The following is a 27,494-nucleotide window of genomic DNA, read 5'->3' on the forward strand; positions in this document are numbered from 1 at the left end:
AGCCCCGGAGACAGTTCGTTGGATAATTCATGTATGTTTTGTTGATCAACCTGACGAAGCGATGCGTGTGCATGTACATGTGATAACAAATGGAATTATTGACACTATCTACAACATTTATAGGTCTTTGATACGGGTCATGGAAGTCCGACCTTCTTTGATGACAGCCAACAAGTTCTCTTCCGGTTGATCGAGCACCTGGTCAATCCATTGGATTAGCCTAATTATCTCGCAAAAGTGCGTTGATGTAAATGTGATGCAGATCAACTTACGGTGATGTCTTCTAGTGGGTTGGACTTCAATACGATGAGATCTCCATAAGCTCCCGGAGCGATCACACCGAGTTTGCCCTCTTGCTTCAGTAATTTAGCTACGACCAAGACAACCCAAGTCAGCGAAAATGCATCATACTGTCTGTCGGACATAAGAAAGGGGGAGCGGTAAAGCGCAAACGGACACTTACCAGCATTGGTAGTTGCTTGCCTGAGGATAGTGGGGGAATCCAAGACTTGGGATCGGACAGTGAATTCTTCCGTTTGAAGAGCGTGCATCTAAGATCACAATGATGGTCAGTAAGGGCGCTTTCAATGGCGATATAGCTGGACCGTGCGACGTACGGATACTAAAAGATCGGAACCGCTGCGAACGTAGAATGAGGATGATCAGCTTTAATTGATCGGCGTTATACAATAAGGACGGGATAACCACTCACTAGCAAACGGTTATACCTGCCTCTTCGGCGATCTTGAGAGCTTCAAGACCCTTCTCCATAACTTCCAGATTCTTTGGTCGTCCGACTTCGGATAAGAAGTCCTCGAAGGGCTTTCTCGCCATGATACCGTAGCATGCCAAAGTTGGAGTGAGGAAGGTGCCTTTCTCCGCCATCCTATGAATACAATGCTCCCGTCAGCATGAGGACTACAACGATCCCATGGTGACTCGAAGAGAAGAAGGCTTACAATCTCGCTGTGGGCGCATCAAGGAAGTTCCCGTGCTCGATAGCTTTGACACCGTTGTCTATTGCATGTCGGATAGCAGCGGGCGTATAGGCGTGAGCGGTACCTGGACACGAACAAAGTGGTCTGATCAGCGAAAAAATATCAAAGGTATGGGTAGGTAAACATGACAAGACACTTACTGATCTTGTTACCCATTCGATCGCAGGTCTTGGTGATAGCCTGAACCTCTTCTTCGGTGAACTGAATCATATCGATAGGATCGGCTTCACTGGACACGCCACCTCCCATCATGATCTTGATGACTATCGCACAATTGCGCAAGCAGGTCAGCCGCGTGTCATTGGGAATAAGATCAAGAGAGGATCCATATGGGCTTGTGTACCTACAATCGGCTCCAGCTTTCAATTCCTCCCTTACAGCCTTGAGCACTTGCGGTACACCATCGCACACTCTCCCCAACGACTCAGAGTGTCCACCACAACATCCTGTCTGGTTACCGCCAGAGACGGCAGATTGGAAATCCGCATGTCCACCGGTCTGCGAGAGGGCTTTTCCACATTGGAATAATCTTGGTCCTTCCAGTAATCCTTCTTCCAATGCTGTTGCGATAATTTTGCTCGCACCACCTGAGTACAATCAAATCATTTTAGCTCTGATTACGATGCCATGGATAAGAATCGAATCTCACCGGTATCTCGGACAGTAGTGAATCCTCGAGCAAGCATTTCTAACAGAGCCAGCTCAAAGATCAGCATGTCAATCGATAATACTTTATCATCTTCTCCTCTCCCTCACCTCGCCTGTCTCCCCTCGCTCACTCTCGTGCAAGGGCAAGTGGAAGAAGATATTTACCCTTGAGCACAAATGTCGATCTCAGACTGGTAAGCTGATCAGGCAGTTTGACCAGTTCCAACATGGTCTTGACACCGGGCGTAGCAGTGATATGCACATGACAGTCGATCAGACCGCTGTATCAATTTTGGTCAGCTTCGCATCCTGAGCTGTCCGAAGCCCGCAGTCGCAAAACAGAGCAGACTGTACTCACGGAGACACGTAGTTGCCTTCGACATCAATCACATTGCTACCAGTCTCATTGGCTGTGTTCTCAACCGAGACGATCTTTCCATCTGCAATCGTGATCGATTTGAGACCGTCGAGTACCTTGCCAGAAGCAGGATCGACCACTCGACAGTTCTTGAGGATCCTCTCGGGTGTATGAGCCGATAACCAAGGCTTGATTGCTAATTTGGGAAGACTGAGTATCAAAGTATCCATCAGTATCAGCGACATGTGCGCATTGACACAAGTGATCGGTCCGAGTGGAGGTCGCTGGCTGTAACTCACTATTCGTCCCTGACTACTCGCGGATTAGGGAATGGCCAATCTGAAGAGGCGGTACCATTGGTCTTTGAAGCTGTCATCTTTGCTTTGCTTTCGTCCTGTCTTTCGTCTTGTCTAAAGGATGTTGAAGCTGCAAAAGATATGAAGGTCACAATAACTGTTGATACTTATATGATCTATATAATAGGCGACCTATACTTGTACTCCGTCGCCGCACTATACGCCAAACCCAACTTTACGAGTATGGCTGTATACCTGGGGATAGTCGTGCCCGCGGGCTTTTCGATGTTTTCGGTTTAAAGCGATTCGGACTATCCGGTCCATTGATCCCTCGGCAAAGAGCTGGACACAGCGAGTGCGCACTCAACGGAGTTCTGTCATGCGATGCATTCATGCGACGAGATTTCTATAGGCTAGAGATATTGGGCTGGAGTATGGATTCTAAAAGGAGTCCAGGACAAGACATGATAGCGCCTGGAGTAAGGGGCCTTTTCTATATGAGTGCACGATATATGGACCTTTCGACTTGCCTGTCTTGTAAATCGATCAGATAGTCTCGCGGCACAGGGAGTTGAGTGTGATCCCATCAACAAGCACATGAGCCTGCTACATGCATAATTTTTGCAGTGACAATGCTATTCATTCTATATGACATTTACCGGGAGGCTATGAACCTATTGAAAGCGTCCGTCCCTTGTGCTTTCGCCAACTCTTGCATGCCCGGTATAATGCTCTGATCCCACTGGTCCTTTGCTCCGAGGAAGTTCAACGCGGCGACTGTATTCCCACTTTTGTCAAAGATAGGAACGCAGATACACTGATGCACTCCCATAGCCGTCAAATAAGGTGTATCGACGTATGTCGCTTGAAGCTCTTCCGTGTCATACGATGCGTATGGCTCGTGTCGCTTGACCACTGTCTCAGGCCACGGCGCGCCTTTGGTCATTATCTTCTCGCCTCCCACGGGATAGTTTTCCTGTGATCGCAAAGCACATTAGCAATCCGGTCAATTGCCTGAACCTCAAATTGATTAAATGCATTGTTGAACATACGGGCGCAGTCGAATATATTCTCTTAAGAGCATGTCGTTCATCGATCCATTGTAAAATCGTCAGATCGACATAGTCAAATGCCTAGAAATCTCTGTGAGCTTTATCGCCACATCAAGGCTTGGAAGGATGGATCACTTACCTCCTTCGACTTCTGTGCTATGTCATCGAATACTGGTGGATTCGGTGCAGATACATCTGGTCGCGATATCTGAGTGGGAGGTGCTTGAGCCATCTTGCAGTAATTGTCTGTCTTTGCTTCTTTGCTATACTGGCTACGAGACTGGATCACTGTATACACGATCTTTGCTCACTTAAGGTCTGATTTGTACTTCGTTTATCTGACTATCTGGAGAGATAGGTGGATCGTGGCAATGCCGTATGCGCCGGGACAACCGCCGCGGGCAATCATGTGGACAGCTTATCAGCTGACAAGATACAGATTTAGCTCGAAATAGATAACGTTAGGTCAACGTCTTTTACATTACCAAATCTTTCTGCTGGTCCAGTGCTTCGGGTAAAGCGTGGTGATGGATCTGATTGAGCCCGAAAGACCCTGAGAACCGAAGAAGCCCTCGGGATTTTCAAAAGAGACGTAATGTTACGCCGCGGTATTGATGGTCCTCCACAATCGACCAAGATGATTGGAAGAGATAACATAATCTACCCAACAACGTATGAGCTATGATAGACCATGGCGCGCTATCGCATCGTCAGTATATATAAGTAGCAATCAAGCCCTAGTGAAAATTAGACTTGATCGTCTCAACTCGAATTTCGCTATCAGTGATTGACTGACTGCATTGTAACCTGGAGCCATTAAAAACCGTTAATCATGGCGACTGCAACGATAACCCACGACCACGATGAGAAGGGTTTTGCGCCGAATCCTGAGCATCCTATCGAGGTTCAAGATGGACATCACCGAGAAGTTGATACCAAGCGAGACGACGAGGCTGCTGGCTTCTTAGCAGAGTATGTCGGCTTCATATGCTAGAGAAGACTCGCCAAGGTAACTGTAGCTAACGGGTCATACTGTACCTCAGAGTGGCGAATCGATCTGATGCAGAGGAGATTTTCGCCCCGTTTACGCCTGCTGAATCGCAGAAGCTCCTCCGAAAGATCGATTGGATTATGGTCCCATTGCTAGGAGTGGCCATGAGTGAGCCGAACCTTATCGCTTCCGCCGATACGACACAATGCAGATACTGATTGCGGATCATGTTTGGCACAGTGATGGGTTCGGTCGATAAGGTATCTTTGGCTACAGCTGCAGTCATGGGATTCCGAGAAGATACCCACCTTGTTGGCCAAGAATATTCCTGGACATCTTCGATCATCTACTTTGGAGCTATCGCAGCTATCATTCCTTCTTTGATGGCTATGCAGAGGCTGCCTCCTCATATCTACATGTGAGCACACCGTGACAGCTGGAAAACCCAGCATTAGCAGGTAGATTGATTGGAACTGACACGTTGCCTATAGCTCTTTCAACGTGTCCGTCTGGGGGATCATCACTTTGTGCTTGCCCGCATGCAAGACTTACGCGGAAGTTATGGTCGTCCGAGTCTTATTGGGTGTCTTCGAATCCGTCATCTTTGCCGGTCTTGGCTTGATTGTGAGCCAATTACCTCGCTCTACCAGTCTTAGGTTCAGACAGCTGACCGGAGGATTGGTAGGTGTCTATGTGGTGGACAAGACAGGAACAGCCTCTGCGAACAGCTATAATTTTCTCAACCGCTTCATCGTAAGTATCCTTCTCCCAAATGACCTCTACACTGAATCGATCCGTGTCTGACCGATGGTTCCATGCTACGACAGGATCACCAACGGTCTACTGGCTGTCGCTGCGTGGAACTACAAAGGAACCCGAATCGCAAGGTGGCAACTGCTTTTCCTTCTTGTCGGAGGAATCACCTTTGCCTGGTCCTTACTTCTTTGGGGATTCTTACCTGCGAACCCTACCAAGGCGCGATGGTTGACCCTCAGACAGAAAGTAGGCGCCACAAGGAGGATGCAAGACAATCACACTGGAATGGAGAACAAGCAATTCAAATTATCTCAATTCAAAGAGGCCTTCTTGGACCCCAAAACTTGGTTCTACGTAGTCACCAATATCTTGCTCAACATCCCGAATGGTGGTTTAGTGGGGTGAGTCCTCTTTCAACATCGCATATTGCAGTGTTCAGTACTGATAATCGCGTTGTGACAACAGGTTCAACAGTATTGTAGTTAAATCACTTGGATTCACGACTCAGCAAACCTTGTTCCTCGGTATCCTCACTGGTGAGTCTCCTTAGAAGTATCAGATCGCCAAGAAGTCAGAACGTTACTAATTCGAGTGTATGTGCATCCTCAGGGGTCTTCTCGTGGCTCTCTTCTTTCTTCTGGGGATGGGTAGCCGTCAGGACCGGTAAAAGGCATCTTGCAGCTATGGCATCCTGCGTGTTGCCTTTATTGGGTACCATCTTGCTCTACAAGCTCCCAAGAAACCAAGTGGCCCTTCTATACCTATACCTAGGATACATGTACTGGTGAGTCCGCTCAATTCCCACTAGTATCCTTACGTTGCAAGCCTCAGATGCGGGATAGGAGCCATGCTAACTGTTCCTTGTTTCAATCAGGGGTCCATATATCGTCATGATGGGTTCCATGTACGCCAACACCGGTGGCTATACCAAGAAGATGACTGTATACGCTCTGGGCTACATCGGGTACTGTGTCGGTAACATTGTAAGTTCCCTTCATATCCCTATGCCCTTAGGTGATTGGATTCTGATGCCTCTTGGAATGATAGATTGGTCCTCAGACTTTCTTGGCTAAACAAGCACCCTTATACGTCGGAGGAGTAGTCGCGATGTTAGTCTGTTACTCGTTAGCGATCGTAGTCATCGGTCTCTTTTACTTGGTAAGTCGACTCCATTCCGAGGTTCCGAAACAACAGTGAAAAAGAACGACCCAAAAGCTGACCGAAGGGATTTGTTATGGATAGTACTTGTTGAGATTGAACGTGAAGAAAGCAGCGGAGTACGAAGCGAATAAAGCTACGCTCGAAGCTGAGGATCAATTGTTGAGTGATTGGCAGGATTTGACGGATTTGCAGAATCCAAGATTTGTTTATGCCATATAAGCGGCAGTACTGCGGCGATGCCACAAGATCTTTGCGTTCTGCTGGGTGGTCAGATGTTGTATAGTCGAGCAGTCAGGTGCTTGATTTCTCACCATAAGTTGAAGGAGAACAGAACAAAAGCACCTTAATAGAAATTTTATCGGAGTTACTGTATATGTTCAGACTAGTCTCGGGGTGTCCGTTTTTAGGGTATGTGTTGTGTCATGCAGTTTTCGTGGCGCTAAACGTCCAAAGAGCCTGCATCTCCTTGGTCGTTGGTAATCAGAATCCCAAGACGCCGAACATCGAGGATCCTTGAGTTTCTCGTCCACCCGAGAATTGCTATACGTACAAGACTGCCTGTAATATGTGACTCAAAGTGTGCGTGCCGTTGAGGCCGTATATAAGATATGTCGCCTATCTATCTGTACAAACCTCGGGAATCAAGAGGCTAACCACTTCTCACTCATTCTCCAAAATTTGATCTATCTTCTTCTATTTGATATCACCTTGAAGATCGCGTATTTCGCAATCTTCCTTTGAATCGTTCACACATCACCACCTACCGCCCTCTTTCCACTTCTCGACCTCCCTTCCCCACTCTACTACCCTACTTCGCATATGTTCGATCATACGCTTACGATCCCATTCGGTCCTGCCTCTCCAGACTATATCAAATAGACTTGCTCTCAGCTGTTCCAATTGATCGATGTTCAGGGTACCGCTGATGGAGTCTAGGTCATGTTTCAATTCAACAAGCGCATCTTCAGGTACGTCGAAAGGCGGGTAAGATGGTGCCGGCACACTAGGTACTATGGTGGGTTTTGCTACCGATGTCGACGATGAGGTAGATTCTGTGGGTATCGCTTCAGATCCCCCGAGTAATGTTGCGGAGATAGAATTGGCGATTTGCTGAGAATCGTCCAGTTGAGTATCCTCAATCTCCATTCCTCCTTCGCGGATTCTTTTCTCTCTTCCTTGAACCTCATCATTGACGTCTTCGCTTTCGCCTTCGACATCCCTAGTTCTCTTGAGTCCACTTGCTTCTCCCGTAGACGATTCGGATGGTGCGGCATCATTTCCGTTGGGCGGCTTTGCTTCAGACGGGGTTTCCTTTGCTTTCTCTTTGGCAGCTTCAGCCTCAGCCTCAGCCTCAGCCTTCTTTTTCTGTTTCTCAGCTTTCTTAGCCAATACGCGCTGCTTATACCGCTCAAACTCGGGTATCCATTTCTGATCGAACCCTTGGACATGATATCGCGCACTGCTGGCCATCTCTTGCACGCGTGACATTCTGTCTGGATCGCCTAACTTGGTAGCGTTCTCTTCGATTTTGGCGATATCTTCTAAGAAGTCGGACGGGGTGTAATATTTGTGCTTGAGTAATTTAATTTGAAGCGTATCGACGTCAATTGGGTGAGCTTGCCAGACCTCCGCAGGAGCAGAATTGATAGCTGCCGGAACGACTTCGCTTGATTGTGCTGAAGCAAGATCGGAGTTCACGGTCGGAGGAAGCGCAGAGCCGTTCACGGTGATAGTGGGAGGCGCGATTGGATCGATAGCCATGGCCACATCGCCATCGGCTGCAGGAATAATAGCCGCGACTTCGGGGTCATTCCCGTCAACAGGTAGAGGAAGCGTAGGTGCGGATTGGTTCGCAGCAACGGCCGCTTGTTCAGCCAAGTAATTGGAGTACGCAATCGCGTCATCCTGCAAATAAGATTGGTCACAAGTCAGTGTATAATCCGATGGTCAGCAAAAGGGTACCCACTTTGATACTGGCGACGACCTTCCTATGCCTTTTCAAGAAGTCTCTGACGAGGTTCACAAAGGAGTGGAAAAGCATGTCCCTGGCAGCTTGATCCTTTTCCTCCTCGCGAAGCAGCTCCGCAGCAGTAGGCTGACGGGGAGGTAGTGGTGCCGCGAGAGGCAGGACCTCAAAGACCCGCTTCTTCCTGGGTATACCATCTGGGAACTCTGTCGGAGGTCGATGGATAGCCGCGAGGAGATCAGAGAAGTATGCCGTCCTTTCCGACTGAAAGCGGCGTCAACGCAGGACATCCGAGAGCTGTTTGAGCGCATGACATGATCAGTCGAACTCACCTGCGTAGGCAATTCCAAGCCTATCCTGTTTTCCGGACCGAAACCGAACAAACCCCTTACGTCTAATGGCAGTTCATCGATAGGTGCATCAGAGATACCTAGGACAAGGATCGGATCCGAAGGTGCGATGCCATCTAGAAGGGTTTTGATCGTTGCTCGAGCGGTGTCGGCGATGGTGGTTGACCAAGTGGACAGCGAAGGAACAAATATGATGGAAGGTTGATGGCGTTTAGCCTCTATTATCAGCTGCACTACCGCGGCTTCGACCGACTGCGCGTGACAAAGACCATATCAGCGAGAGCTCTCCAAACCAATGCCAGTAGACTCACCCTAGTGGAATCACCCATCAATGTGCCTAGATCAAAGCTCTGCACGTGGAAACCTTCAAGGTGATGCAGAATAGCGGGACCAAGATACGTCTGTCCCATTCCAGAGTTTCCGTGAACGAGTATGCGAGGCTTGAAGGTTCGCAATTTATCCAAAGCTGAATTTTATAGCATGTGTCAGTACTTGGTCACCTGGCCCCAGCCGAGTATACCAATGCATCTCACATTGCAGCATCATGTGTTTCTCGAAGCTATCGCCTTCCTCTTCCTCCCATTCGGCTTCTTCCAGAGCAGTGGCCTGCTTTCGAGGGGGTAGCACATGATCGATAGCTGTTCGTATGCGTGCAAGTGGAGCTGAAAGGAGAGGAATGAGGTGAGGAGGAAGTTGAACCGCTGCCGAAGACGTTGATCTAGCTGAAGAAGGTACGATCTCTGATGCAGGTGTATATGATTAGCAAGACTCTTATAAAGGTGGTTTAGGAATAAGCTCACTCTTTATAGACATCATGAAATCTTTGGCCGAAACATGAATAGACTTGGTTTCCAGCTGTAGTCTATCCGCAGTCTTGTAGATTTGCGGATATCTGCGCTGAATAGCATTGAGAGCCGTTTCCGTACACAAAGCCTGGCATGAAGGTTTCTTTAGCCCGACCTCGTACTGCATGTGTGGATCCGCAGACTTACGCGCAGATCCGCGCCTCCGTAACCTTTTGTCAACTGAGCCAACTTGTCCAAGAACTCGTCTGAAAGTTGAGGATCCCATTTCTTGGTGTTGATCTGTATAATCTTCTTTCGAGCTGCTCGATTGGGCAACGGAAAGTAAAACTCTCTGTCGAATCTTCCCGGTCGTCTCAAGGCAGGATCAACAGCATCGGGTCTATTCGTAGCTCCAATTACTATGACTTGACCTGAATACACAGCCTCGTCAGTATGGCGAAAAGAGGGCGAGATTTGGCTTACCTCTTCCATCCATACCGTCCATCAGAGCCAATAGCGTCGATACCAAAGAAGCATGAATCTGATCTTGCTTACTGCTCCTTACAGGCGCGATACCTAATGATCAAGACGTCAGCTGCTCGTGATTCGCGTAACACCTCCGCAACGAGAAGCTCACCGTCGATTTCATCGAAGAATATGATACTTGGCTGACAGGCTCTAGCTTCCTCGAATAACATTCTGAGCTGCCTTTCAGCCTCACCAACCCATTTTGACAGTACATCCGCTCCCTTTCGCATGAAGAACGCTGGTACCGGCAAATCAGCTTTTCATCACACATCACACGTGTACGGACGGACGGCGAAGCAGACATACCTATCTTTGTATTGCCTGTACTACATGACGCCGCTAGAGCTCTGGCTAATAGCGTCTTACCTGTTCCGGGCGGACCATGAAACAGAACTCCCCTGGGAGGTGTGATACCGAATTGCTGGAACAGTTCCGGGTACAGTAAAGGCAGAGCAACCATTTCTTTTAGTTGATTGATGTCTGTGGACGATCGTCAGCTCATGCTGCACGGCAGCGCGAATCAATAGCTCACGATCGTCTAGCCCTCCGACATTGTCGAATGTGACGTTCATGTCCACGCCCATCGGATCAGCATCAGCCATATCTATAGCTTCGGTCAGCCACTTGTGCAGGTTTGCTGATTGAGCTCAGCATTGCAGCTCGACTCACTTGATTTGGGGTTGATTCTACCATAATTCGGCACATCGGAAGGACCGACTGCATTCGTACGTTGAACAGGACCGGCCCCTGTCATCGACGCTCCAGCAGCAGCTCCTGCGCTCTTGAGTGGGGTGATGAAATCATCCTGAACAACATTGGTTTGATCTATCAGCCATCTTTCACGCAATATGATGACAGCGGCGCGGACATACCGAGTCACTTGTGTCTGGGTCACCCATTGCCTGAGCCAAATCTCTGCCTTTGACACTCCAAGGCATGCCCTTCTTGCCTCCGCCAGCTCCGAATCTCACGCCAGTGCTCAAACCACCCACACCTCCCGGCCGTCCATTGGGTCTCGAGGCAGCTGCCATGGCTTCCGCCATACTGATCTCTTTGCTCAAATCATCTAGTGTCGGTATGTGGTAATTTGGTTTCGAAGTTCTCGTTCTAAGGTTCCTCTTGCCCCCACCTCCATACTCATCGTCGGAATCTTGGTCCGCTTTCTTCCTTGCCGACCGAGTGCTTCGCCTGGTAGGCATAGATCGGGTGTTTATATTTCTTCCACTCCTTCGTGTCTTCCTTTTGCGGGGCGATTCTTGAGATGACCTCGATATCAGATCATCCTCGTCTTCTTCCTCTTCTTGACCATAATTGCCTAATGGATCATCACTTGACACATGGTCGTCCGATACCGATCCATCGTCTGTCGGTTCGAACTCCTCTGCATCAGCCGACGAATGCCTGACTCGGCTCGACTGCCTTGTGGTCCTCCTGGAGCTCTTCGCATTGCCATTGCTGTATGATGGACCGGCTGTCGGGACATCAACGGGCACTGCGTGCGCCGAACCTATGGGAGTCCTGGTTGTTCGTGCAGGGAAAGCATTTCGAGGGGCGGGCTTGAAATCCCCATCATCTTCGTCCTCATCCGGATCAACCACTACTCGTCTAGTCCGACCGCTGGTTCTTCTGGTCTCGATGATCTCCGGCGGGGATGAAGGCATAAGTTTGTCTTCAAAAGCGTCTTCGTTCCCATACCTTTCCGGAGCCTTTATTGTTCTGCTGGATCGAGTAGCTTTGATAGTTTGAATGGGGATTTCAGGTGCATACTCTGGTGCTCCATCCTCTGCTTCACCCTCCGCGTCACCTTCATCTTCGCCCTCAGCATCTTCGAAATCGTCGTCTTCCTCCTCTTCCTTGTAACTGACCATCTGAGCCTGAGCTCTTTGTGAAGCGCCTCTTCTAGGCCGAGTACCGTAACTCTCCTCTTCCACTGCCGCGTGCCGGTGCGACCTGCCAGCCATCTCTGTATCCTGTGAAGTCGACCGTGAGCCAATCTTGAGTCTGATCTTCAGAGGCGACTTGGACGGGGCAGCTGAAGGTATCGGTTCGGCAGCGGGTATGTTGGCGGGTTTTGGTACCTGCTGCTGGACAGGAGCAGCGGAAGGCAGGGGTTGCTGAGGTATCGACTGGCTCCAGACCAATGATGTATCTATCCCGCCTGATACTGGACTTATAGATGGCTGAGGATAAGTAGCTTGGGGCGAAAGACTCGGAAAAACAGGCGAAGCTGAATGACCTGGAATTCCAGAAAACTGCGTAGGCGACTGATGAAAAGGGATTTGCTGTTGGTGTTGAGGGCTCTGAAGGAAATGAGCTTGGGGAGAAAAAGAATGGCTTTGCTGAGAATATGTCTGCCTATATGTATCGGGCTGGGTGTATGTGCTATATGGATCGGGATAAACAGGTTGAGATGGACTGTTGTATGCGTTAATCACTCCCGGTTGTTGAGTGTAATATTGATGGTTTTGATGATTGGGAAAAGGTGGTCCACCTCCATCGGCAGAGATATGAACACCCGTTCCTTGCTGAGGATGAGATTGATACGCGTATTCCGAGTTGTAGATGGGTTGTGGAGGGCGATTGTTGGGCTGATTCGGATAGGTATTATAAGGTATAGACGAAGCTGAGTTAGGGTTTGGATAAGGGGAAGACATCGAAAAGCCGCTATTGAGCGGTGAGCGACACGCTGAGATCGTATCAGGACATGCCTGTTTTTCAGAGCGGAGGGGTAGACCTATCGAAGGCTGTCTATCAATGCGATTGCAATTCTTGAGTCCGAGAGGAAGAATTCATGAGATAGAGTGATTTCATGATTTCATGCCATGATTGAAGGTACTCAGGGTGGAACCAGCGTCGCGTCCTATCATTCCGCTCGCGCGCCTTATTCCGACTATTTCATTCATTTGTGGGTCATTCACCGTGCCTATTCTCGATGGTCTGGCTTTGTTTTCGTTTTGTTGCATCATTCAAATTCATTGTTCTTACTTGCTTGTTACTGGTATTTATTCTGATATTCAGCATCAATTGTGCATAAATCACAGCTTTGATAACTCGTCACATATCCTTGCGAGATGCCTCCCCTACGCGGTGGACGAACTTCCCCACCTGTAGATCCATTCCCACCACTTCGGCGAGCTGGCAGCTCATCATCCTCATCTACCCCTTCCTATGCGTCTATCGCCGCTCGATCCTCTCATTCGCATCGACAAGTCTCGCACGAAGAGAATTCGCGACAAGGCGCATGGGGATCAGAGGACGTCGACAGACAAGGTAACTTGGACGATCTGAGTACACACTCCCATATCGCATATGCGGAACCTATCGATATCAACCCTTCACCACCTTGGAGGTCGAGAGCCAGGCGCCGGTCTGATCAGACAACTAACGAGACAGGTGCTCGTCCTGCCCAAACAACTGCCCAAGTCAGATCAAATCAGTCGTCTAGCAATCTCAATACTGCTACGACGCCCAGCGGCTCGGCATCTGCGCGGACGAACGCAATCGCCAACGGCGCTAGAAATCCAGCAGATTCAGTGGTAGGAGTTTCCACTCCACCTTCGATACCAATTCGTCCTTCCGATCACTCACCGCCTTCGCCCTCACCTACTCGCCCACCAAGAGATCAGCCCAGCCCAGCACCTCGTCTTGCTCCGATGTTCACTCTAGAGGAATTGCTCAGAACGAATCCTGACCAGACCGCAGCGGTTTCTTCCACCGCCAATTCCACTCGCGACCGGTCGTCCATCCGCACAATGGATGTTACAATCAGGCGAGAACAACCGGATCAAAGACGTCATGAGATAGAGCGGGCGACTAATGCATCTCCGTATGGCATGCGCATGGAAAGAGCTTTACCTTCCGCAGCTGGCGGTGGCAATAGTAGTTCTAGGAATCCAAGAAGATCGGCATTAGCGGCTGCTCTTAGCACATTGGAGTACGCGCCAGATCCAGTCGTCATCTCCTTTCCCCCTGATAACGGGGGAACTTCTTCTCGGACCATCAACCGAAGCAGCGATACGCCTGTAGATGGAAGCGGCAGCGGCAGCGGTAGCAACAACGCAAATCCAGATGCTAGTCAGTCTTCCCTGTCCTACTTACGGCGTCGCACGCGAACGCCTGCGCCAGTACCGTCATTCGCGCCGGCTTGGGACCCCGAAGAAGTGCTTCCTGCAGAGTACTTTTCACGGTCGATCTTGCCGCCGACCAACGACCTTGAGCTGGAGGATGATGAGGAAGAAATCGATTCCGACGAAGAACGATGGGCATCCAGACTACGCATACGCAATTTCTCAGATGAAAATTTGAGTGATCAGGTCGCAGGAAGTCAGTCTCTGCATCGGGGTGGCAATAATCGACGAAGGAGGAGTTTCTTGGAACGTATAGGTGCGCCTCCCGACTTGAGATTTCCAGAAGAATTTGAGCAGAGAATGGATTTCCCTCCGCCTGTTCGGGGGCCGCACGAGGCGACAGGGTGCGAACCTACCAATCGCGATCTAGCGGAACGGATTGCTCCTTTAGTAGTACGGAGCGGGGGTGTCATAGGACCACGGGATGAACCAAAGAGCTCTTCGCCAATACGCAAGAGGCAAAGAACGCTTACTTCCGACGATGAGGCGCCGACCGTATCGTGCAGACCATCATACTTGGATATGTCAACACTACCAAAAGACGCAATCTTGCCTTCAGACTTCATACCTCCTCTGCGCCGGTCGCATCTCGCCTTGTCCACATACAAGGCAGGAGACACCGTGCGCCCGTTGATCACCTTCGTCGGATGCAATCCTAAACGTCTTGACGACGACGCTACCTCTCTACATACTACGATACCTATACCGATTGAATGCGGGGTCCATTACTACGAAGTAGAGGTGATCGATAAGGGGGAAGAAGGATTCATGTCTGTAGGATGGATGAAGAAGGGTACGAATCTGAGGAGATTGGTAGGGTGGGATAAAGGTAGTTGGGGATGGCATGGCGATGATGGACGGAGTTTCGAAGGACAAGGTAGAGGGGAGAGATTCAGTGAGACCTGGACCAGTGAGTCAGCTAGCGCTAGGATCTCGTACGGACCGGGCCGTAGCTGAAGACAGCAATTGTCCAGCTGGCGATGTGGTAGGCTGCGGTATCGATTTTACCACGGGTCGAGCATTCTTCACGAAGAATGGTAAAATGATGGGACATAGATTCTCAAAGATGGCAACAGGTCTTCATCCTGCCATAGGCCTCCGATCAGTCGGCGAAAGTCTGAGTGTGAACTTTGACGGACCATTCAAATATGATATCGCCTCATATGTCGAGTCGACCAAGAATGGGATTTGGGCAATCGTGAAGAACACCGAAGTGGAGGAAATCCCTCGACTCGTTGATCAAGTTGGATCTCCCGTCTCTTCAAATGACACGAAGACCAACGATGATGCCAAGGGCGCAATTACGAGCCAAAAGGGAAATGGTAATGCGAAATTCGCATTGGCTAAAGCGTTGGAGAAAGAGCTCAAAGAGATCGAAGTTGAAGAGCCTCCTACTTCGAGATCGACATCCGCCAGCGCCGCCAGTATCACCAGCGATCCTGCTGACAAAGCTAGCTCGGCGTTCGTCTTGGACTACCTGCGACACAATGGTCATTCGAAAGCCCTGTCTTCCTTGCAGAATGCCATGATCAAGCGAGGACGACTAAATGGATCCTCGAAAGCCCCTCTCGGTGAACCAGCGGAGTTGCCGAACAAATCAAGAGCTTCTGAAATTGGGTTATCGGATTTCAATCACTCGAAATATGAAGCTATAGTTTGGATACACGATGTCGTCTCCGCTTCCTTCGAGTATCCTTTCCCCGTGAAATTGATCGAGGATCTAACTTCAATGCCCTTACCAATCCCCGTTCGAGCATCGATCGAGATATACAAATTCCTGCATCTACTTTACCGATCTTCTTTATCTGAGTCTACCGATCACCAGTTAGAACAAGTTCTAGAGCAAGGCAGATCTATAAGATCGGACATGGTTGCTTGGGATAAAGAGGATACGGTCATAGCGGAAAAGGCATTTGGACTCTTGGGTTCACCTGAGGGATTGAATGATTCTTTCTGGATTGGAAAGCGGCGCCAGTGGGCTGATGGCCTAGTCAGATTTTCAAGGGGTGAGTATTTCGAGCAATCTCATCCAGTTATCACACATCAACGTGTGAGCTCATCTTGAGCTGACTGTGTTTGTGTTTCGAAACGGGAAACGCAGATGTCAATAGATTAAATCAAGTCTCGCAACTTGAACACGCTATCAGGCAGACTAGTATAGTGATGAAAACGCTCAGTGAACGGAATGGTAAATTCGGAGCGGCTTTTATCGATGTCAATAGGATTTTTGAGTAAGAAGGAAAGGGAAGGAAAGTCAAATAGATTACGCATTGTATTTTCGTATTTTCGGAATATGTCGCTTGTACCGGGTGGTTTGGAAGTAGGGTTAAAGAGTAGGAGTGGAAGGGGGGGTTGTACTTTTTGACACCAATTGAATTTGTTATGGTTCTGACACGGATAAACATTTTGATAGTTCAAGTAGTACTTTGTACTAGTAGCTAGCCACTGTAGCATCGCATAGCATTGTGTGTGTATTGTACGCTATGTCCTTCGAATATGTAGCAAATGTATTTGACCACTTCTTATGGCCTAAGCGATCATGGAGCAGAAGCATTCTCGTTGTTCCAACGAGCTGTCAATCAATCCTCAATACCACCTTGTCGTCTTCCTATATACAGGAATTGGCGAATGATACACATATCTAGAATCATAGGCATATCTCGGGGCACAAGCAGTACTCAAGAGGGAAGCTCCTAGACCGAGCCCTATACCTCCCAGAAATGACTCGGCGAGGGAGTTGGCGAATTTTGATGGGGTGGTGCGATGATCTGAAATGTAGTCATCCTCATCCTGATCATACTCGTCGTCATCATTATCGTTGTAGTCGGCATCGTGGGTATGCCAAGATACTCTTCTTCGTGATGACCTTTTCCTGCCCGCTGAACGATAGTCTGGCTCACTCTTATCTTCGCGGTCTGCCCATGATCTCGGTCTTGAGGATTTTTGAGAAGAAGATCCAGGATTTGTCCTATCGGATCTTCGATCCAGCCTTGGAATCAGCCTTGAAACCTATTCTCGCCCCAGTACAATTAACATGGATTGCACTCGTACACGTACTTCGAGGAGGAGAGATCCAGATCCCATCCTCTTGAACTCAGGACCTTGTCCAGCTGTCTCGATAATCTCTTGATCTCTTTTTCGGTCTCTTCAAGCTCGTTCCGCAGGGTAGAAATCTCGCTATCTTCATCTTTTAAAGACATCTTATCTTGATGACATATTTAGATTGAATGAGCTATCGACTGACACTTGGACTGGCTGTATCAGGGCTACCAATATCACTTGGAGGGTCATGTCAGGAATACTGGTTTCCGAATGTGCTGTGCTTGGAGGGAGTGGCGAGTGGCGAATACTGTATGCAGCTGAATAGATTGACCTCAACGAGAACAAGTAACCACTGCATTCGACGAGGATGAGCTAGGTATAGTACAAAGAATCAGGCTGCCTTCGCCTTCTGTTTGATGTAATTGATCCAGATATACATGTGCTTATTGTGGTGATTAGAGTCGCAAGATACACGATGGAGCATGACGCATGAAGCTTGGCGGGTATAATCTGCAGCACAGTTCCTTATTCGAAAGAGAATATTATCTCATCGCCCTCTGCCTGCTTGTACGTTTCAATCGTGTCTCCGTACCCCACTTCTCACCCACCTGTGTTCATGCGCAGTAGCGCTAAAACCGACAAGAGAGAATCATACATCGTCGCCCGGTTCATCCATTAAGGAAGGTGGACGCGATACAACGCCACAGCGTGCCAACGGGGTTTACTCGGCTGTTGCCACTTGCCCTCGTACAGTAGCTGACGGAGATCCGCAATCCCGGCAACTAACTTATTCGGAGCACCCCGTCTAAATCTCAACTTTTTTGGGTAACCTCACCTCGTACCCCGAATTCCGTTCCATAATCGCTGCACATGCATAATTCCCCTCGATTACCCTTAGATACAGATCTCTTTTCTACAAATTCCCAGGATATCGGTAGATAGATCCGACATCTATAATCTCTCTTAACCAATCAATGTCTATGAATCAGCATGAATGCGAGTCAAACATTTCGTGTTGGTGCCAGACGGATACCGTTGATGCTTGGCATGCGAATTACTGCCGAATGGACGAACGATTGAAGCAAGGTCCGAAAAATGGGGCAAAAGAAACGCAAAAAGTCCAAAATCGCGATGCTAGTTACGATTAGATGATTGATAGAACAATAGTCGATGGATTTGCGTTCTCCACTTACTCTGCTCGTCAGACTCCTAGCTTTCGACAGATACTAAAATCGCCCACGTCATCATCAAGGCGCAGTAAGGCTACTCGCAAACAGGCAAACGACCATCAAGGTCAGGAAAACACGACAATTAAGGGGGGATTTTAGCCTGTGTATATCTATCGTCTGTGTAGGAAAAGAACGGGGTATTTGTGGTGGACACGATCCTCCGTGCGAACAACAAGGTACCATCAATCGGCTCAGCAATCGGTCAAGTAGATTTTCGCTGCGAAGGAACACCCAAATTATCTGAAACCGGGCATCACGCATCGATTAAAGGGGGTTTTGTCGTCCTCGTGCTTGTTTGTTTGTTTGATTGTTTCAATCAATTATCAAAGCGCCTTCAATCAATCCATCATTCAATCAACTTAGTCCGGAATACCTCTTGCGTATCGATCACTGATGTTGTAAGCCAAAGAAACACAACTACATCATCGTCATCATTACTCTTCCCCACCTATCTCCGTCCCGACCCACTCGACTTCAAGATTGCCGAATATTGGATCCTGCTATCATCATTAGACAGCTTCTAGCTGGGTTCTTGTCTCATCACTCACACGCTAGGTTCGAGAGGAAGAGTACAGCATTACATCATACCCTCTTGCACGCAACAACGAAAGGTATCGCTTTCGATCGATCGAGACAAAGGGCGTAGGAGAAGTATCAATTCAGATAGGGCTCGGGATGTTTGAAAGGCCGGATTATTGGTAACACCCACTTCGAGCCCTGATCTAAAACCACCGTGCGACCGAGAGGGCGAGACTGTTTACTTGCCCTCCTCTTGTTCTCTCCGCTTGCCTGAATCCCCATTTGCTCACCCACTCGAAGAGAGAGCGATACAGCACGACACAACATAATACGATAAAGGAACCGATTGATCACCTTCTCGACCAAGAACCACGCAGAATACCAGACTAAGCAGGACAACACGTTGGCTCGCGGTCTATGAAAGGAATAAATCGCGAACAGCCTTCCTCTTCAGTTCACACCGCTTACACATCGATAGGATAGGAATATAGATACAAGTAGAAATATATAAATAGACAAATAAGAAGGCCGACCTGACATGTGTATAATACCGAAACTCTCTTTACGTTCATTTCCACATCCATCCTTTCATCGACCATCGACAATACCATCACTCCATAGACCGCAACGATTGCCGATATTGGAGTATACGATACGATGAGAATAGCTATAGTCGGAGGTGGAGTGGCTGGATTATCCGCATTGTGGGTGCGTACGCTATCACTTGCACCTTCGACCTACAATACATGAAGAGATTGGCTGACTTGGGGAATGTAGGAATTGAGCCAGCATTCAGACCACAATGTACATATATATGAGAAAGCGGATTGGTGGGGCGGACATGCTCACACAGTTGAATTTCAGCGTGAGTACTTTCTCATGAGAACCACAGCGCAAACACCACCTTCGTCTTGATATGTTGTCACTCCAAGAGCTGTGTGAATGCTCACACTAGTACTCCTTTGTGTATAGGCCCTGGGAAGGAAAAATGCGATATCGACACGTGAGTCAAGCTTAGTTATCGAGTCACATCATATCTAATCTTGATCGCCTTTCCATCACCATGTGATTTACGTCATCCTTCCAAACCTTATCATGGGAAACTCTATGAGCTGACCAATACTATTTGGGTTGGTATTACTGATACAGCGCATTTGTAAGTGGGCAAGCCTTTGCTATTCCAGAATTTGAAGGAGGTTGTCATAGCTAGTGCTTGAACTGATGTATGTCACTGCTCCACTGCAGATCGCCATCAATGAGAAGAATTATCCGAACTTCTATAAATTCCTAATTGATTCGGGCATCGAAATAGTCAAGACCACCATGTCGTTCTCCCTTTCTCGGGACAGAGGCAAATTCGAGTGGGCAAGCGACGATCTATGGGCTTTGTTCTGTCAGGGCTCAAATATGTGAGCTACTTTTCATGCGAGTTACCCCTTGCGTTTGCCCAGTGGATTCTTTGTTTTGCTGACATGAGACGGTGGCTTCATAGCTTCAAGCATCGCGTATACAGGATGATGTGGGATATCCTACGATTCAACCTGTTCGCTGTGGACTTCTTATCTGTGAAGGGGGAAGCTGAGGAGATGAGTATCGGAGAATACCTCGATAAAGAGGGGTACAGTCAAGCTTTCAAAGAAGATTACCTCTTAGTATGTCGACCGGTTTTATATGCGTGGTCTACGAAATTCTAGCTGATCCTTCGAGTATAGCCACTCACGGCGGGCATATGGTCTATCCCACCTGAAAAGGTCGCACTCGATTTCCCAGCGATGGCTTTGATCAGGTTTTTCCATAATCATCAATTGCTCCAATTATGGGGGAAACCAGCTTGGTTGACCATAAAAGGCGGATCGTAAGTTTTCCTTCCCTGGAGTCAAGTGGCATTCTGTGACTTACGATGCTGTATCTGCTTCTTTTCCACAGCAAGACTTACGTTGAGTATATTATACGCCAAATGGATCCTGCGAAATTGCATTTGGGCATTGGTATCGAAAATATCAGAAATACTCAAGATGGTGTTTGTGTCGTCACCGATCAAGGGCAAGAAGAAGTATTCGATAAAGTGATCCTAGCGTGAGTATCGAATGGGAAGCCAATACATCTGAGGGGAACATTATCTGACAAGATGTTGCATGCGTAGCACGCATACCGACCAGACTGTCCAGATACTGGGCTCCGACATCTCAGCTGAAGAAAAAGCTTTGCTGGGAAACTGTCATTGGAGCGCAAACCAATGTGTGGTCCATTACGATGAGAGTGTGAGTCTCTGTATCAATCCGACATCTGATATCATGTCATGTCATTCGCTGATATCAGCTGACCCGAATGTTCTGTCAGTTGATGCCGGTACGCAAAAAGGCGTGGACGGGTGAGCAGGAGCTTGAACTTTTAGCGAAATACTTGATTACTGATACTTTCCGTCTAGCTTGGAATTACCTCACTTCCACTTCGTACATACACCCAGACCACGAATCGAAGACTTCGGCATCAGACGTCAGTTCCATCTCCATGTAAGTCCAGGATCCCCCTAACTCAAAACAAGTTCCCACTTGCACTGTACATCGCCAAATCATATCCGATGATCATCCGTGTCATCGTGCTTTTCTCGAATGAAAACCATTGACATCTGACGTTCGTGGTTTCGCGATTCAGCACATTCAACTTGAACATCCTCCAATCCCTGCCCTTATCCAAACACGGTCAGGTCCTCGTCACTCTCAATCCGCCAATCCAGCCGGCCGAAGATAAAGTCATATCCCGATGGACATACCATCATCCCGAATTGACACCATCATTACTGATCGCCCAGCAGAATCTGGAGACCATCCAGGGGAAGAGGGGGATATATTTCGGAGGGGCTTGGACAGGGTACGGATTCCATGAAGACGGGTGGCGGAGCGGTCTGGAAATTGTTCATAGGCCTGAATTCGGCTTGAACAAAACTCCGGGGGACATCAAATATGTCCATGCGAGAGATGTGCAGACCAGTGCTGTAGAGAGGGGACTGAGGATGATAGTGGGCCTAAGTGATCGAGTTGGGAAATTTACTTTGACCTGGATAGTCTGGATGTTCCTCTTTTGGATCAGCGTGCTTAGGAGGATCCTGGGCGAAACAGGGACAATTGCGATAGGAGGTCATGGTAAATCGAAGCGGGATTGATAAAAATCCAGTTGACGGACGAACGGATGGACAATAATGGATTTTGGACCTCAAAGACTGAAGTGGACGTCGAGATGGATGAATGGCTCGCAACTTTCTCTGTAATTTTTCGTATTCGTACTGGGAATTGGGGCTTTTCGCTATCCTGTACTTTGTATATTATTTCGAGGACAAAGGCGGAATGGGAAACAGGGATTCGTGTACTGGTACATGCATATTCCATTGTAAGGACTTTGCCTTTCAACCTCGACCTCAATCTATAGTCCTGGGCTTGCAACCCGTTTCTCGCTTCAGTCCAGTTCGAATCAGGACTTCTTGACTGGCCGTATCGGAAATCATGGTCCAATGTAGATTGTCCAGTTCACCATCTTCCCCCTAAGCTAGATTCATCCTTTCTATGTGATGGTGATCACATTCCCATTATCGTCTTTGAGAACTACCAGATCGCATGGGATCGGCTCGCCAGAATCCATGTATGTCAAAGCGGTCGGATCGACCCGCTCGTCGATCCTGTCATGAGGTAAGCAGAAGCGGACAGCAGATCAAAGGGTCAACCTTAACACTAGATCAAAGACACATTCCAACAACTCACTTGATAGCCATCTTTTCTAACCAGCTTCTACCCAGTATGACATCAAAGTAATTCTCTTCGCTCATGTATGCTTGGTGCGTGGCAGTCCGTGATCCAACCGTGATGTCTACATTGCCAATTACTTTTAAGCCGGTATATCCTAATGAGCCCATGCCGAACTGCGGAGATTATCCAAGATTGTCAGCAAATCATCGATGCATCGATATCGACAGACACAGACCAGGTCACTTCCACCAATGGGGAATTTTTAAGTAGGGAAGAAGAGGTACTCTCACTAACCTTCTTAGGGACAAGTTTGTGCTTGAGAGCGAATTCGCGAGAGACGTATACGTGTCTATACCCCGATTTGAGCAGCATGCGAACTGAAAGTGAATCGCACTTTCTCGTCAGCTTCGCTCAAAGTGCCAAGTCAAAACAAAGGCAGAAGTACAGAATCGGAAACCAGACTTACTATTCGGTATCCCATTGATTTTACCCATCACGGTCCTCGATCCGTTATTATTATGGAACTAGCTCATGACAATTAGCAAGTCCAGTAAAACGGATCATTGGCTTTAAATGGAAGGGTAAATTGTAACAGGTAATAGATGGGCCAGACCCGAACCGAATTTTAACTCACTTCTTCCCATTCTCGCTTTTTGACAACTCCAAGCGGTTCCGCATCATCGTCTCCCCATTTACTTCGTCTCGATCTGGTGCTCATCACGGATTTCGCCTTACTGACTCCACTGACGCTTCTTGATTGACTGGCATTCGCTCCATTCGCAGCTGAAGACGATGGAGCAGCGCCCACTCCAAGGGTATCGCCATGAGCCTTCTTCCTGGGTTCTTTCTTCTGTTTCTCTGGACTTGCAGAAATAGGTTCTCCCAGAGGTTTTGTGGGGGCCGTTGCTGTGCTAGCAGACGTGTGACCATTAAGAGCCGTGTTCGTCTCGGTCTTAGTTGATTTAGATGATTTAGCAGAAGAGGCCGATTTGACTTTATTCTTCAGTTTGCTCGATGGGGAAATCGCAGTGTTTGTATTTGAGGAAGCGTTGTAAGCTGGGAGGGAATCGTTGTTGAAGTGCGCATGCGCGTGGGACTGAGCTTGACTTTGGGGTATAGACAAATGGAGGGTTGCCGAGGGTGTCGAAGATGGTGGGAAACGCGATAAGAGGATCTCGAGATCATCGTCTACCATAACCAATGAAATGTCAATAATGCAAGATTAAATTGCGAGATTTGGAAGAAAGGATTTGAAGATTGGGACAGTATGGGTTGGGTTTGAAAATTGAAAGTTGAGGGTTGAGGGTTGACATACCATCGTCTAAAGACCATCTATCCCCTTCGAACTCGTACAAGAGACTAGCTTGGGATTTCTGTCCTTCGGTTAGTACTGCTTTCTGCCATATTCGCTCGAATAACTTAGATTGATTCTCGTTGTCTACGTAGAGTATTATCAGTATCGATCACAGTGTCAGACAGCTGGATGTGACCTCGGGAACCGCTCATGCCATACTTACCTTTATGAGTAAGAGCAAAGGTCTTTTGCGGTGTATGAACGTTATAAAGAAACATCTTGAACGTTCTTTCCGGGCGGTCCGAGTACTGTATCTCGTTTTTCAGTATCCGTTATCCCTGCAATGCTGCCTATCACGGTCGGGGGATGTTCTGCGTGAGGTTGTCAATACCCGTTCTAGGATGTATGCAGTATTGTGCGATAATGGTCGAGCAAGCTGATCGTGCGGATAGCTTCTGCAATACCAGATACACGGTAAACAGTGGTATGAAGGAGATGTAATGTTGACGATCGAAACTAGGTTCACTTCCAGGGCATCACAACGGGAATGGGGTAAATGAGTCATGCGTCATAGCTATCCCAGCGCAGCATCACCACCACCAAACGCCGACGGAATTGGCAATGATAACGAGTGACGGCATCAAATTTCCCCGAGACGACTGCTGCAGGACGGAATTGTAACAATAAGACAGTGTCAAAGCATGAAAGCATGATGCATGAAATCAATCGGTCCATCTCCGTTCTGTGCCTAAAAGCTTGACGCTGGAAGGAGACGCGATATATACCGGTCCCCAAATAGCAACTTCTGCGACCGCGGTCCAAGGTCCTATCGAGTTTATCTGAGACTTTCGAACAACCTATCCATTTCCCTCTCCCGAGCACCTAATGCATTCAGCTTCTTCAGATAATCTTGGCATTCCTCAGAGCTCTTGGTCACCCAATGTTCTTCCGCATAGCCCGATTGCTTGATGTGGCCCCTGAGCTGTGTAAGATACCTATTTTTACTCGCTATCTCATCTGCCAGCTGCGCTCTAATATCACTCGATGCCTCGTGCTCCATGAGGAGCTTCTGAGCTGTTGCGTTTAGAGCCGCGATACGTTTCATGATGAGTTGTGTTGTTTCTCGCTGATTGCCGGTGTCACGCAACGTTCGCCTTGTCGTCTCTAGATCGTGGAAGAGGCGTTGGACCGTATCATTCTTTTCCCTCAATTCCTTCTCGGTACGTGTCAGTTGCTCCTCTGTCCGCTCCTTGTAAGTCCCATATTCCTTGATCAATTCACCGTATCTGGCTTTGCCGCTTTCAAGCATCCGGTCCTTGTCCTTGACTAATTTCTCTTGGGTACTGAGCCGTTTCTCGATTGACCTTCTTAGATCTTTTCCCTTCTCGAGCTGATCCTCACCGGAGGCCACCTGCAATCGCAGATTGGTGACTCTTTCCTCGGCTGTCGCTAACTTTCTCTCCAGCTCCGTTTGACCTTTTCTAGCCTGGACTTGGTGCCGGCTTGACTGTATCGCGTTGTGCGAGGCTTTCAGCTCTGCTATTTCCCTTTCTAAGCTCGCTTTCTCTTTCACAAGGTCCGAGTTAGCGGCCTCCCTTTGTGTTGCAAGAGACATCCATTTGTCCCTGGTTTCATTCGTGGACTCATGAAGATCATTGAGATCGTTCAACTCCTCAAGTAGCTTGTTGACTTCCCGTTTCAGGCTAGCAATCTCGGTGTCTGCTGTGATCTGCTGAGTTCTGAATTGCTTGGCTTCTTGCTCAAGCTGGTCCACTTTAGCAGCAGAATTCTTCTCCGACTCGATATAGGCTTGTTGAAGATTCGTGTAATCTTCGCTGAGCTTTGCATGTCGATCTTGCTCTTCTCGGATTTCGTTCAATAGTGTCTGCTTTCTGTCTCGCAGTAGTTCTTTTGCCGATGTGGCTTGCTGTAACTGTTCACCAGCTTGAGCAAGCTCCGATGCATGGGAGGACGACACGACCTCAATCCTCTCAATGAGACTGATCAAGGTTTTTTCTTTTGTACAGATAGCTTCTTTCGCCCCCAGATATTTCTCCTTAACATAAGCCACTTCGGTGCGGGATAGCTCTAGCTCATTCTCTGCTTTGTACGCTCGAGATGACCACAATTCCTTGTCTTTCTCGAGTCTGATGAACACCTGCCGAGATTCGAGTAAGGCTTGACGAATTTCGGGCGAGAGATAGGCAGCAAAGGTTGGCAAAGTCTCTTTGTCCGTGGAAGAGCTGAAGAACCTGATCAACTCTTGTGATACGCTGACAGCTTGGACGGAATGGGTGGTCTCGTCCTCGTCATCTGAGGGTCTGGGCTGGAAATTGTCGGATTCGACAGTCACTTCCAGACGATCAGCCGAGTCGCCACTTCTGTTTGCCACTTTGGTTCTCTTCGCCTCTGTATCTGTGATTGTATCTTCCTCAACCTGATTCGACACCAATATAGCATGTCTGGATCTCTTGCCACTCGACGATGACTCCTGGCGCTCATCGAGAGAGTGTTGAGCGCAGGAGATCGACGATTGATCGGAAGCAGGTGATCGCTCGGTTATGGACCTGGATACTTCGTGGTTACCGTCGGACCGATTTCCAATAGGTCGCCATAAAGCTGATCGAAAGGGAACATTCTTGAAGGTCAGGTCATCATTGCCCCCAAGAGGGTAGATGGGTTTGACAGGGATCGGATGAGGATTCGGAGCCATGTCGTAGAAGTATGTGAGCTGACGAGATATCTTATCGAGCTGACAAGATATCTTATCGTTGTCAGCAGCCCTTTTACTGTGGAAGACAACAAGACATAGTCTCACCTGGACAAATGGGATTGCTACCAAAATGTGGGTCCGGCTGAAGATGAGTAGCTGAGAGAGGGTCAGAGAGGAAAGCCGAAAGACTGATCAAAATACGCGACGTGGATGATCGGAGGTAGAAAGCTGCTTGAAATTGATTTGAGTCTTTGCGATCTGCACGTAGAGGCTGAGGATGGGGCCGGATGGGCTAGAATGAGCGGTGGTACTTGATGCCTCGTTGGTTGCCTTAGAATATGAAGCAATAATTTCTCAACATAGACATGTCGTGGTGGAAATCGTGTGGAGGGGACCAATTGGTTGTTTGCTATTTGGTTAATCCACTATTCACGCATCGCTTTGAGTCATGATGCGCTTTATTTGGAATACTCATGATCAATATCATGATACGATGAACAGCCATCTAAAGGAGGTCGCGTGTGTCTGTGCGTGATGATCATTCTCATCAGCAATAAGGCTGGAACGCGGTATAGGCATGTCCTGTTATAAACAACCGCCTATCTGATTCATCGTCACATTCTCACTCGTATGTTTAACCCTCACAGTGAAGTCTATACTTTCCAATATGGCGAGTAAACAATCTATTGATCAGACGGAAGACAATCTCGGTAAAAAGGATGGGGAGGTATCGGTGAAGAAGAGACTAAGGTCGGATGTTACATCAACAGGAGTTCAGGAGTTCAAATCGAGCTGATGTGAGATCAAGCTTGCATACCATACTACGTTGAGTATACTATGTCAATGTGGCTAGAGTATGTACCGAAACGCAAGCCAATCCAGCATGCCCTCGTCGGTACTGCTACTACATTTGAGCTCATCTATGACAAAGCGTCGGTCGT

At 48.2% G+C, this 27,494-nt stretch overlaps 8 protein-coding genes across 8 annotated transcripts; 3 read left to right on the forward strand and 5 right to left on the reverse strand.

Moving 5' to 3' along the window:
• Positions 1 to 117: 117 nt before the first annotated feature.
• Positions 118 to 2,380, reverse strand: I303_100277 (uncharacterized protein; the record flags this gene model as incomplete). The annotated part of the gene is made up of 12 exons (XM_018403649.1): positions 118 to 198; positions 273 to 370; positions 464 to 551; positions 618 to 639; positions 713 to 886; positions 960 to 1,062; positions 1,139 to 1,261; positions 1,346 to 1,585; positions 1,648 to 1,686; positions 1,812 to 1,927; positions 2,005 to 2,214; positions 2,304 to 2,380. 12 exons carry the CDS (start codon positions 2,378 to 2,380, stop codon positions 118 to 120), a joined length of 1,371 nt encoding a protein of 456 aa, XP_018266303.1.
• A 575-nt stretch (positions 2,381 to 2,955) lies between these two features.
• Positions 2,956 to 3,584, reverse strand: I303_100278 (uncharacterized protein; the record flags this gene model as incomplete). The annotated part of the gene is made up of 3 exons (XM_018403650.1): positions 2,956 to 3,276; positions 3,353 to 3,433; positions 3,492 to 3,584. 3 exons carry the CDS (start codon positions 3,582 to 3,584, stop codon positions 2,956 to 2,958), a joined length of 495 nt encoding a protein of 164 aa, XP_018266304.1.
• A 600-nt stretch (positions 3,585 to 4,184) lies between these two features.
• I303_100279 (uncharacterized protein) lies at positions 4,185 to 6,479 on the forward strand (the record flags this gene model as incomplete). The annotated part of the gene is made up of 11 exons (XM_018403651.1): positions 4,185 to 4,324; positions 4,396 to 4,511; positions 4,584 to 4,761; positions 4,835 to 4,967; positions 5,029 to 5,096; positions 5,171 to 5,500; positions 5,565 to 5,635; positions 5,709 to 5,883; positions 5,974 to 6,082; positions 6,147 to 6,257; positions 6,342 to 6,479. 11 exons carry the CDS (start codon positions 4,185 to 4,187, stop codon positions 6,477 to 6,479), a joined length of 1,569 nt encoding a protein of 522 aa, XP_018266305.1.
• Positions 6,480 to 7,013: 534 nt separating this feature from the next.
• I303_100280 (uncharacterized protein) lies at positions 7,014 to 12,543 on the reverse strand (the record flags this gene model as incomplete). The annotated part of the gene is made up of 13 exons (XM_018403652.1): positions 7,014 to 8,165; positions 8,227 to 8,490; positions 8,559 to 8,828; positions 8,888 to 9,042; positions 9,110 to 9,316; positions 9,377 to 9,509; positions 9,569 to 9,792; positions 9,845 to 9,937; positions 9,999 to 10,127; positions 10,196 to 10,369; positions 10,422 to 10,493; positions 10,559 to 10,694; positions 10,762 to 12,543. The coding sequence occupies 13 exons, from the start codon at positions 12,541 to 12,543 to the stop codon at positions 7,014 to 7,016; spliced, it is 4,791 nt and encodes a 1,596-aa protein (XP_018266306.1).
• Positions 12,544 to 12,960: 417 nt separating this feature from the next.
• Positions 12,961 to 16,251, forward strand: I303_100281 (uncharacterized protein; the record flags this gene model as incomplete). The annotated part of the gene is made up of 3 exons (XM_018403653.1): positions 12,961 to 14,926; positions 14,991 to 16,022; positions 16,118 to 16,251. The coding sequence occupies 3 exons, from the start codon at positions 12,961 to 12,963 to the stop codon at positions 16,249 to 16,251; spliced, it is 3,132 nt and encodes a 1,043-aa protein (XP_018266307.1).
• A 351-nt stretch (positions 16,252 to 16,602) lies between these two features.
• On the reverse strand, positions 16,603 to 17,216 carry I303_100282 (uncharacterized protein; the record flags this gene model as incomplete). The annotated part of the gene is made up of 2 exons (XM_018403654.1): positions 16,603 to 16,993; positions 17,074 to 17,216. The coding sequence occupies 2 exons, from the start codon at positions 17,214 to 17,216 to the stop codon at positions 16,603 to 16,605; spliced, it is 534 nt and encodes a 177-aa protein (XP_018266308.1).
• A 2,247-nt stretch (positions 17,217 to 19,463) lies between these two features.
• I303_100283 (uncharacterized protein) lies at positions 19,464 to 21,969 on the forward strand (the record flags this gene model as incomplete). Its single annotated transcript, XM_018403655.1, has 12 exons — positions 19,464 to 19,514; positions 19,584 to 19,671; positions 19,779 to 19,809; positions 19,956 to 19,962; positions 20,052 to 20,215; positions 20,299 to 20,458; positions 20,519 to 20,661; positions 20,733 to 20,882; positions 20,950 to 21,067; positions 21,147 to 21,177; positions 21,235 to 21,319; positions 21,462 to 21,969. 12 exons carry the CDS (start codon positions 19,464 to 19,466, stop codon positions 21,967 to 21,969), a joined length of 1,536 nt encoding a protein of 511 aa, XP_018266309.1.
• A 2,706-nt stretch (positions 21,970 to 24,675) lies between these two features.
• I303_100285 (uncharacterized protein) lies at positions 24,676 to 26,553 on the reverse strand (the record flags this gene model as incomplete). Its single annotated transcript, XM_018403656.1, has 1 exon — positions 24,676 to 26,553. The coding sequence occupies one exon, from the start codon at positions 26,551 to 26,553 to the stop codon at positions 24,676 to 24,678; it is 1,878 nt and encodes a 625-aa protein (XP_018266310.1).
• Positions 26,554 to 27,494: the final 941 nt, after the last annotated feature.

Source organism: Kwoniella dejecticola, chromosome 1 (assembly GCF_000512565.2).
Source record: "Kwoniella dejecticola CBS 10117 chromosome 1, complete sequence".
NCBI lineage: Eukaryota > Fungi > Basidiomycota > Tremellomycetes > Tremellales > Cryptococcaceae > Kwoniella > Kwoniella dejecticola.